Consider the following 12,310-nt stretch of genomic DNA (forward strand, 5'->3'; position numbering starts at 1 on the left):
TCTCTGGTCTGTCTCCGTCTCTGGTCTGTCTCTGTCTCCATCTCTGGTCTGTCTCTGTCTCCATCTCTGGTCTGTCTCCGTCTCTGGTCTGTCTCCGTTTCTGGTCTGTCTCCATCTCTGGTCTGTCTCCATCTCTGGTCTGTCTCTGTCTGTGGTCTGTCTCTGTCTCTGGTCTGTCTCTGGTCTGTCTCTATCTCTGGTCTGTCTCTGTCTCCATCTCTGGTCTGTCTCTGGTCTGTCTCTGGTCTGTCTCTGTCTCTGGTCTGTCTCTGGTCTGTCTCTGTCTCTGTCTCCATCTCTGGTCTGTCTCTGTCTCTGTCTCTGTCCATGTTAGAACAGTCCCGTGACTCCTGTCATGTCTAAAGACTAACAAACAAAAACCGTCTGCCAGAGAATGAGTGCACAACTGATAAATTGTCGCTTATAGATCTGTCAGTCTGCCGGCAGTAACGTTGAAGGCGTCTGGCTTGTATTACTGAGCCAGCTAGAAAGATGAAGTAAAAAGCTAACATTAAACAAAGCCTACCTCATCAGGAGCAAAAAATAGGCTACTAAGTTTTCATAGTAACTTTACTTTACAGAGAGCAGGCTACTGAGACAGACAGTGATGTGGCGCTCAGTGGTGAGGCTGAGGCAGACTACAATGCATTCAGGAGAAAGAAGAAGAGGAGGCAGACAGAGAGGTTTAGTACAGTGGTTCCCAAACTTGGGGTCAGGGGCCCCATGAGAAAATCTGTACTAGCCCTTATCGAACAAGCAAAAAATACATATGACCGTCTCCACATGGCCTTTCTTCCATATCGTCCAACATTAAAATGGATCCAACACAACTCTAAAAACGTCAGACATTTTCAGTTTGTCGCTGATGCTACGTGTCAGTGTGAATCATTTCTCAGATCTCCCCCTTTCAGAGGTATCACATTACAACTGTATAGCTAATGGGCTAGGTGTTTGCAGATGGCCCGAGGTGAATGAAGCAGCCGAGGGGTTAATGATGGGTTGCTCTCCAAATAGCATTTCAAGGTAATGAGCTTCACCCTTCCAGAACCGTACTTAAACTCAAAACCCTAGTTACAGCCTTGGGTGGGACGACCAGAGGGTGGAGTGGAGAGATCCCTTCCTCTCTCATCTTCTCTGCTGAGAGTGGAGCGGAGAGGGTGGGACGACCAGACGGTGGAGTGGAGAGATCCCTTCCTCTCTCATCTTCTCTGCAGAGAGTGGAGCAGAGAGGGTGGGACGACCAGACGGTGGAGTAGAGAGATCCCTTCCTCTCTCATCTTCTCTGCTGAGAGTGGAGCAGAGAGGGTGAGATGACCAGAGGGTGGAGTGGAGAGATCATCTGCCCTGTAAGAGCCATTAATCACTGTGAAAATGTACCTCGTCCACCTAAAACAGAGAATGTTGTCATTAAAATTCCAAACATTCCTCAAAAAATATTCCACATGAAAGGACAGGACACTGCCGATAGGACACTGCCGACAGGACACTGCCGACAGGACACTGATGACAGGACACTGCTGACAGGACACTGATGACAGGACACTGATGACAGGACACTGATGACAGGACACTGATGACAGGACACTGATGACATTGCCGATAGGACACTGCCGACAGGACACTGCTGACAGGACACTGCTGACAGGACACTGATGACAGGACACTGCTGACAGGACACTGATGACAGGACACTGATGACAGGACACTGATGACAGGACACTGATGACACTGATGACAGGACACTGATGACACTGATGACAGGACACTGATGACAGGACACTGATGACACTGATGACAGGACACTGATGACACTGATGACAGGACACTGATGACAGGACACTGATGACAGGACACTGATGACACTGATGACAGGACACTGATGACAGGACACTGCTGACAGGACACTGATGACAGGACACTGATGACAGGACACTGCTGACAGGACACTGATGACAGGACACTGATGACAGGACACTGCTGACAGGACACTGCTGACAGGACACTGATGACAGGACACTGATGACACTGATGACAGGACACTGATGACAGGACACTGATGACAGGACACTGATGACAGGACACTGATGACAGGACACTGATGACACTGATGACAGGACACTGATGACACTGATGACAGGACACTGATGACAGGACACTGCTGACAGGACACTGATGACAGGACACTGATGACACTGATGACAGGACACTGATGACACTGATGACAGGACACTGATGACAGGACACTGCTGACAGGACACTGATGACAGGACACTGATGACACTGATGACAGGACACTGATGACACTGATGACAGGACACTGATGACACTGATGACAGGACACTGATGACACTGATGACACTGAGGACACTGCTGACAGGACACTGATGACAGGACACTGATGACAGGACACTGATGACACTGATGACAGGACACTGATGACAGGACACTGATGACAGGACACTGATGACACTGATGACACTGATGACACTGATGACAGGACACTGATGACAGGACACTGATGACACTGATGACAGGACACTGATGACACTGATGACAGGACACTGATGACAGGACACTGCTGACAGGACACTGATGACAGGACACTGATGACACTGATGACAGGACACTGATGACACTGATGACAGGACACTGATGACAGGACACTGCTGACAGGACACTGATGACAGGACACTGATGACACTGATGACAGGACACTGATGACACTGATGACAGGACACTGATGACACTGATGACAGGACACTGATGACACTGATGACACTGAGGACACTGCTGACAGGACACTGATGACAGGACACTGATGACAGGACACTGATGACACTGATGACAGGACACTGATGACAGGACACTGATGACAGGACACTGATGACACTGATGACACTGATGACACTGATGACAGGACACTGATGACAGGACACTGATGACACTGATGACAGGACACTGATGACAGGACACTGATGACACTGATGACAGGACACTGATGACAGGACACTGATGACACTGATGACAGGACACTGATGACAGGACACTGATGACACTGATGACAGGACACTGATGACACTGATGACACTGATGACAGGACACTGATGACACCGATGACAGGACACTGATGACACTGATGACAGGACACTGATGACACTGATGACAGGCCACAGTGGCTGCTGGTTTTATGGTTATGGACGTGCCATCCTTGAGAGGCCACGTGTTTGACCAATTCTGGTTTTACATAATACCATTGCAGACTTGACTTGAGACGAATATGATCAAATTAAAAATGGACCAAACGGACAGAAAATACAGCCAACTGGAGTTCAGATAACGTCTGTTTTTGAGTAGGAGGTTAGTGAGGGTTGATTTCTGACATAACAGCACTCTACACTCAGCATCTCCTGAAGACTCACACAATGAATGATTGCCTTCACACCTGGGTCCCTTAGTCCCTTTCCTTAATGATAGTGTTAAACTTTGTCTACTCCCTTTCTTCTTCTTTCCTCTTTCTTCCGTGATAGACAGGTACTCACCGTAGGTGTCAGTAGTTCACAGGGGCGTCTCTCTTTTGTATGAGGCAGCGCTGGTGGGCCCTTCAAACTGCAGCTTGATGGCCTGTTTCAGGTTGAGCTGGGGGTCCGTGGTCGTCATGACCACCATGCAGGCAGCGGATAAGGCACTACTGGACTTTATAGACATCTTCTGGTTCTCCTCCCGTGTCTCTCTCTGGGCCGGGCTCTGGAGCTCGTAAGGGTAGCCCATAGGGAGGCAGTTCCTGTTTTTGGGGCCATCTTGTCCAGGCGTCACCCCTAGAGAAGCCATAACAGAGTTCCACCTCCCCCCTTCGTACTGAGACCTCTCCTCCTGGATCAGGCTGGGAGGTTTGTGTTTACTGGGATAGTCGAATCCTATTGGGTAGCCTTTGCAAGGCTGTTCAGAGTCATGTACCGTGGCCGTGACTGTGCAGAGGGTGGGCGGAGGAGGGCTGGCCTTAGGGCACTGGGCCCTGCGGCTGCTGCTGTGCAGGCTGCCATGAGCAGAGTCTGGCGGAGGCAGGGTGGAATGGCCAAATCGGCTGCGGGGGAGGGAGTGCTGCTGGATCTGCTGGGTGAAGGACAGGCTGTCAGCAGGGACGGTCTGCACCGTGGCCAGGGAGTGGGCTGTGGAGGAGGATGTCTGGGAGCTATGGATGGAGTGGAAGTGCTCGGCTGTGGAGCCTGGGGAGCAGGAGGCCGAGGCTGAGGAGGTGGAGAAGCTAGCCTCGTTACTCTCTGAGCAGGTTGAGTACAGGCTCTTCACAGTGGATGACTTGGGCGACGGGGTGTTCGATTGGGGCAGAAGGCTTGAGTACGGTTTGGCTCCGTAGCTCTCCAGCATCCTGACGATGGTGAAGTGGCCCCTCTTTCCGGCTACCTTGATGGGGCTGCGGCCGTACTTGTCTACGTGGTCTGGGTTGGCCCCTCCCTCCAGTAGCATGGCAACGATGTTGGCGTGGCCTTCCTGAGCCGCGATGCTCAGTGCCGTGGCCCCCTGCTGTCTGCAGGCCAGATCCACGTTGACCCCCCTGACCTCCAGGAGCAGACGACCAGGCGCCACATGACCCCGCCAGGCTACAGAGTGCAGGGGGGGTCGTCCCTCCCCATCCTGGGCATTAGGGTCCGCCCCATGGCTCACCAGCAGCCCCACCGCCTCCAGGTTGCCCTGCCAGGTGGCCACGTGCAGCGCTGTACGCCCCTCCATGTCCCGGGACTCCAAGGGCACGCCCCCTTTCTCTATGAGGAGGGCAGCCATTTCCAGATGTCCCTCCAGGACCAGGAGGTAGAGCAGTGGACGGCCCTCTGCGTCCCGTACGTCCGTGTCGGTGCCCCGCCTCATCAGTAGCTCCACCACCTCAGCGTGGTCCTCGAGGGCGGCGGCGCTCAGCGCAGAGTGGCCGTCGTACGCCCGGTGGTCAATGGGTGAACGGTGGTCCAGCAGCAGCCTCACCGTGCCACAGTGGCCCTCCTGCGCAGCCAAGATGAGGGGCGTCCGTCCCTCGATGTCCATCTCTCCGACACGAGCCATGCTCCCACTCTCCATCAGGATGGCACATATCCCCCGGTGGCCCTCGCAGGCGGCGGCGTGCAGTGGGGTCCAGCCCAGATCATCTTTATGGTTCTCATCCAGCCCTCGGTCCAGGAGAGCTCTGACCACCTCCACGCTGCCCTGTGCTGCTGCCAGGCTCAGAGCTGTACGACCCTCCCCATCGATGCTATCCACCGTAGCGCCCCAGAACAGCACCCTGCCCACTGTCTTAGTATGGCCCATGGCGGCTGCCGCCAACAGTGGGGTGACAGCAGCAGAAGCGGCGGTGGCATGTGGCCCGGCGCTCTCATCTACGTCGGCCCCAGCCTCTAATAACAGTTCTACCACCTCCTCGTGACCTTCATACGCCGCCAGCAGCAGAGGGGTCATCCCATTCCGGTCCCTGTGCCCCGGGTCAGCCCCTCTCTCCAACAGCAGGCTGGCCACGTCTCCATAACCCTTGACCCCGGCTGCTGTGGGCACACAGAGGGCAGCCACGGACAAGGCAGTACGTCCGTCTCCATCGGCCAGGTCGACCTCCGCACAGTGGTCTAGCAGGATCTCTACTGCCTCCCTGTGTCCCATGTAGGCGGCAGCGATCAGCGGCGTGCGGCCCTCCCGGTCTGCCATGTCCACCTGCGCTCTGTAGTCCAGCAGTGTGAGGAGGATCTCCTCATGACCTCCCCAGGCTGCCGCCCTCAGCGCCGACCGGCCCTCCGCATCACACCCGTCCACGTCCGCCCCCGCATCTAGCAGCAGGTGCACTGCCTCAGTGTGACCCGCCCAGGCCGCAGACCGTAAGGCTGTCCAGCCCTCGCTGTCCGCGTGTTCCACTATCCTCACGGCGGCCTCTGGCTGCTGACCCCTGGCCCAGTCCAGCAGCATCCCCAGCACCTTAACATGGCCTTGCCTGGCAGACAGCGTCAGGGGTGTCTGGCCCTGGTGATCACTGATCATAGGGTCAGCCCCTCGGGACAGGAGCAGGATGGCAACGTCGGCTGAGCCTGCGTGAGCCGCGCTGACCAGCATGGTGCGTCCGTCTGTGGGGTCGGTCCGGTTCACACTGACCCCGCTGTCCAAGAGCACCCTCATTGAGTCCTGCCTCTCCAGCACCCGCCGGATGATGGTCCCCCCTTGTCCTGCACAGTGTACCTCCATGCTGGGGCCTCTGTCTGGGGCGCAGGAGGGAGGTAACACCCCACTCTTCATCAGCAGCTGGAGCACCTCCTGCTTGACCAGGACAGGGGGCTGAGAGGCAGGGGAAGAGGGGTATGAGGAGCTAGCCAAAGGGGGCACATCTGACCACAACAGCCATAGGGCCAGGAGGGCAGGTTTGTCCTTGTGCATTCCTGAGCTGATCAGGTGCGAGCCCATCTGACAGGTGTCCTCTGTGTTAAGGTGTGGGGCGCGCAGGGTGAGAGCCATGGCCAGCATGGTGTGTCCCTCAGACACGCTACACAGGTACTTCTGGGTGCAGTACTTCACGTCCGTCAGCCACTCTGCAAAACTAGCGTGGAACAGGAGCTTGCTGCCTCCCGGCCCGTCGATAAGCAGCGTAGACAGAGCCTTCAGCCTGCTCTGGAAGTCCATAGGGCTGAGGGACATGTCCTGGGTCCAGGTGGCGTAGTAGATCTCCTGTGTGGTGAAGGGCCTAGGGGAGGCCAGGAGGGCATTGAGGAGGGGCCTAACCTCAAGGAACAGGCACCTGGGGAAGAGTCTCTGGCAGAGCCACAGGTAGAGGCCGTTGAGGGTCCCGGGGATGTCTCGGATCTCCCGGAGACCCACCAAGGCTCCCGCCACGCCGTCTAGAACGCGTTCCAGAAACAGGAAGCAGCCGCCACTCTTGATGTGCAGCAGGTTGAGCATGTCGGCTGTCTCGGGGGTCAGCTGACGGCGGAGCGCCCCTTCCTGGTCCAGCCTCCGCAAGATGTACTGCTGTACGTCACGCACTGGGGCCGGCTTCCGCAGGTCATCCAGACACAGCTTACGGAAACCTGGAGGAGAGAGAGACAGAAAGAGAGAGAGGAGAGAGAGACTTATTGAAACTCACTTCGATTATTTTTCTGTTTTAGGAAGAGGTATTGGACTTCCCTGCAAAGACAGGTGTATAACGTGTATGGGGTAGCATTGAACTGCTGTCAGGCCAGAGGGATACAGTTGATGTCGGAAGTTGACATACACCTTAGCCAAATACATTTAAACTCAGTTTTTCACAATTGCTGATATTTAATCCTAGTAAAAATGCCCTGCCTTAGGTCAGTTAGGATCACCACTTTATTTTAAGAATGTGAAATGTCAGAATAGCGGTCGAGAGAATTATTTCTTTCAGCTTTTATTTCTTTCATCACATTCCCAGTGTGTCAGCAGTGTACATACACTCAATTAGTATTTGGTAGCATTGCCTTGGGTCGAACGTTGGGTCAAACGTTTAAGGTAGCCTTTCACAAGCTTCCCACAATACGTTGGGTGAATTTTGGCCCATTCCTCCTGACAGAGCTGGTGTAACTGAGTCGGGATTGCAGTCCTCCTTGCTCGCACACGCTTTTTCAGTTCTGCCCACAACTTTTCTATAGGATTGAGGTCAGGGCTTTGTGATGACCTTGACTTTGTCGTCCTTAAGTCATTTTGCCACAACTTTGGAAGTATGCTTGGGGTCATTGTCCATTTATGGAAGACCCATTTGCGACCAAGCTTTAACTTCCTGACTGATATCTTGAGATGTTGCTTCAATATATCCACATACTTTTCCATCCTCAAGATGCCATCTATTTTGTGAAGTGCACCAGTCCCTTCTGCAGCAAAGCAACCTCACAACATGATGCTGCTACCCCTGTGCTTCACGGTTGGGATGGTGTTCTTTGGCTTGCAAAACTCCCCCTTTTACCTCCAAACATAACGATGGTCATTATGGCCAAACCCATCTATTTTTGTATCATCAGACCAGAGGACATTTCTCCAAAAAGTACGATCTTTGTCTCCATGTGCAGTTTTATGGCGGTTTGGAGCAGTGGCTTCTTCCCTGCTGAGCGGCCTTTCAGTTTATGTCAATGTAGGACTCGTTTTACTGTGGATATAGATACTTTGTACCTGTTTCCTTCAGCATCTTCACAAGGTTCTTTGCTGTTGTTCTGGGATTGATTTGCACTTTTCGCACCAAAGTACGTTCATCTCTAGGAGACAGAACGTGTCTCCTTCCTGAGTGGTATGATGGCTGGGTTTTCCAAGCTGTTTAAAGGCACAGTCAACTTAGTGTATGTAAACTTCTGACCCACTAGAATTGTGATACAGTGAATTATAAGTGATATAATCTGTCTGTAAACAATTGTTGGAAAAATTACTTGTGTCATGCACAAATTAGATGTCCTCACCAACTTGCCAAAACTATAGTTTGTTAACAATACATTTGTGGAGTGGTTGAAAAACGGGTTTTAATGACTCCAACCTAAGTGTATGGAAACCTCTGACTTCAAATGTATACATATATATATATATATATATATATATATATATATATACACTATATATACATAAGTACGCGGACAGGCAATTTCAGCCACACCTGTTGTTGACAGGTGTAAACAATTGAGCACACAGCCATGCAATCTCCATAGACAAACATTGACAGTAGAATGGCCCGTACTGAAGAGCTCAGTGACTTTAAACTGAGGCCCAGTCATAGAATAGCACTTTTCCAACAAGACCGAGTTCCATACTGCCTCTGGAAGCAATGTCAGCACAAGAACTGTACGTCGGGAGCTTCATGGGTTATTTGGGTTATTGAAGCCCATGATTTCGGAATTAGATATTCAACGAATATAGTGTCCACATACATTTGTTCATGTAGTGTGTATATATATACAGTACCAGTCAACAGTTTGGGCACACCTACTCATTCAAGGGTTTTCTTTATTTTTACTATGTTCTACATTGTAGAACAATAGTAAAGACATCAAAACTATGAAATAACCCAAATGGAATCATGTAGTAACTAAAAAAGAGTTAAATAAATCAAAATATATTTTAGATTTTAGAATCTTCAAAGTAGGCACCCTTTGCCTTGATGCTTTTCCAACCGCCTTGAAGGAGTTCCCACATATGCTGAGCACTTGTTGGCTGCTTTTCCTTCATTGTGCAATACAACTCATCGGAATCCATCTCAATTGGGATTTAGGTCGGGTGATTGTGGAGGCCAGGTCATCTGATGCAGCACTCCATCACTTTCCTTCTTGGTCAAATAGCCCTTACAAAGCCTAGAGGTGTGTTTTGAGTCATTGTCATGTTGAAAAACAAATGATAGTCCCACTAAATACAAACCAGATGGGATGGCGTATCGCTGCAGAATGCTGTGGTAGCCATGCTGGTTAAGTGTGACTTGAATTTAAAAAAAATCACCAACAGTGTCACCAGTAAAGCACCCCCACACCATCCCACCTCCTCCTCCATGCTTCACGGTGCGAACAACACATGCGGAGATCATCCTTTCGCCTACTCTGCGTCTCACAGACACGGCAGTTGGAACCATAAATCTCAAATTTGGACTCATCAGACCAAAGGACAGATGCCCACTCGTCTAATGTCCACATTGCATGATGACTCCTTGTTGTCCCCAGTCCACCTGGCCGTGCTGCTGCTCCAGTTTCAACTGTTCTGCCTGCGGCTATGGAATCCTGACCTGTTCACCAGATGTGCCAGAGATACTCTTAATGATCAGCTATGAAAAGCCAACTGACATTTACTCCTGAGGTGCTGACTTGCTGCACCCTCAACAACTACTGTGATTATTATTATTTGACCATGCTCGTTATTTATGAACATTTGAACATCTTGGCCATGTTTTGTTATAATCTCCACCCGGCACAGCCAGAAGAGGACTGACCACCCCACATAGCCTGGTTCCTCTCTAGGTTTTGGCCTTTCTAGGGAGTTTTTCCTAGCCACCGTGCTTCTACACCTGCATTGCTTGCTGTTTGGGGTTTTAGGCTGGGTTTCTGTACAGCACTTTGAGATATCAGCTGTTGTACGAAGGGCTATATAAATACATTTGATTTGATTCGATTTGCTCGTGTTTCTTAGCCCAAGCAATTATCTTCGTCTTATTGTTTGTTGTCCGTTAGTAGCGGTTTCTTTGCGCCAATTCGACCATGAAGGCCTGATTCACGCAGTCTCCTCTGAACAGTTGATGTTGAGATGTGTCTGTTACTTGAGCTATGTGAATCATTTATTTGGATTGCAATCTGAGGTGCAGTTAATGAATTTAACAGTATTGAGCAGGATTGTGTTGTTGTCAGAGGGCTACAGTATTTAACGGTGTAGAGCAGGATTGTGTTGTTGTCAGAGGGCTACAGTATTTAAAGGTGTTGAGCAGGATTGTTTTGTTGTCAGAGGGCTACAGTATTTAAAGGTGTTGAGCAGGATTGTGTTGTTGTCAGAGGGCTACAGTATTTAAAGGTGTTGAGCAGGATTGTGTTGTTGTCAGAGGGCTACAGTATTTAACGGTGTTGAGCAGGATTGTGTTGTTGTCAGAGGGCTACAGTATTTAAAGGTGTTGAGCAGGATTGTGTTGTTGTCAGAGGGCTACAGTATTTAAAGGTGTTGAGCAGGATTGTGTTGTTGTCAGAGGGCTACAGTATTTAAAGGTGTTGAGCAGGATTGTGTTGTTGTCAGAGGGCTACAGTATTTAACGGTGTAGAGCAGGATTGTGTTGGAAATAGAGTCTCTCTCTCCTCTCCAGAACGGACGTCTTCAGATGTCACCCACCCTGTGATAATGAGAGTGTGGGGTATCTGTGCTTTGTTAAAATGAATGTAGTGCTGTGTGGGCAGTAAGAACTGGCATTCAGCACGCCTGACAAGGACAGGAAGACAATGGCTGGTCCCCTCGCTGCTTTGTTCCTGATCACGCCACAGTTGATTACAATTTGCATTTTCTAACACTACCCACATTCTAACGACATTCAAATGTATTTTTCTTTTGTTGACCTTTTGTAGAAAAGCCTGACTTGAGATATTGTCCATGTTATATGCTTGTAGAAAAGCCTGACTTGAGATATTGTCCATGCTATAGGCTTATAGAAAAGCCTGACTTGAGATATTGTCCATGTTATATGCTTGTAGAAAAGCCTGACTTGAGATATTGTCCATGCTATAGGCTTATAGAAAAGCCTGACTTGAGATATTGTCCATGTTATATGCTTGTAGAAAAGCCTGACTTGAGATATTGTCCATGCTATAGGCTTGTAGAAAAGCCTGACTTGAGATATTGTCCATGTTATATGCTTGTAGAAAAGCCTGACTTGAGATATTGTCCATGCTATAGGCTTGTAGAAAAGCTTGATTTGAGATATTGTCCATGTTATATGCTTGTAGAAAAGCCTGACTTGAGATATTGTCCATGCTATAGGCTTGTAGAAAAGCCTGACTTGAGATATTGTCCATGGTATATGCTTGTAGAAAAGCCTGACTTGAGATATTGTCCATGCTATAGGCTTGTAGAAAAGCCTGACTTGAGATATTGTCCATGTTATATGCTTGTAGAAAAGCTTGACTTGAGATATTGTCCATGTTATATGCTTGTAGAAAAGCCTGACTTGAGATATTGTCCATGCTATAGGCTTGTAGAAAAGCTTGACTTGAGATATTGTCCATGTTATATGCTTGTAGAAAAGCCTGACTTGAGATATAGTCCATGCTATAGGCTTGTAGAAAAGCTTGACTTGAGATATTGTCCATGCTATAGGCTTATAGAAAATCCTGACTTGAGATATTGTCCATGTTATATGCTTGTAGAAAAGCCTGACTTGAGATATTGTCCATGTTGAAAACACATAGACTCTGTCAGCTGATGAGCCCAAGGGCACTACAGCTGTTCTAATCATGTTTACAGTAAACAACCATGTTAGACTGTGTATTGGCAAGAATGGTGGCAGACAACTTTGTTTCATGTTTACAAAAGCATAATACTAATTAAACCGGTCTGGGTAGCAGCCTGAGATGGTGCTTTCAAACACAAGCCAACTCACTCCATATGCAGTACCAGTCTGGAGTCTGGACACACCTACTCATTCAAGGGTTTTTCTTCATTTGTTTTACTATTTTCTACATTGTAGAATAATAGACATGAAAACTATGGGATAACACATATTGAATCAAGTAGTAACATTGTTAAAAGTTCATCTGTGTAATGTCTTTCAATCTTAATGCATTTGAGTCAATCGGTTGTGTTGTGACAAGGTCGGGGTGGT

At 49.5% G+C, this 12,310-nt stretch overlaps 1 protein-coding gene across 1 annotated transcript in view; it reads right to left on the minus strand.

Moving 5' to 3' along the window:
- Positions 1 to 552: 552 nt before the first annotated feature.
- The window catches only part of LOC124028426 (ankyrin repeat domain-containing protein 50-like), a 24,869-nt gene continuing 13,111 nt past the window's right edge, over positions 553 to 12,310 (minus strand). Inside the window, exons 3-4 of the mRNA XM_046340746.1 lie at positions 3,540 to 7,064; positions 553 to 1,386 (exon numbers count right to left, since the gene is read on the minus strand). Of these exons, the coding sequence (XP_046196702.1) occupies positions 3,556 to 7,064 (3,509 nt within the window). The 3' untranslated portion in view covers positions 553 to 1,386; positions 3,540 to 3,555. The remainder of the gene's footprint in view (positions 1,387 to 3,539; positions 7,065 to 12,310) is intronic.

Source organism: Oncorhynchus gorbuscha, linkage group LG01 (genome assembly GCF_021184085.1).
Source record: "Oncorhynchus gorbuscha isolate QuinsamMale2020 ecotype Even-year linkage group LG01, OgorEven_v1.0, whole genome shotgun sequence".
Classification (NCBI taxonomy): Eukaryota; Metazoa; Chordata; class Actinopteri; order Salmoniformes; family Salmonidae; genus Oncorhynchus; species Oncorhynchus gorbuscha.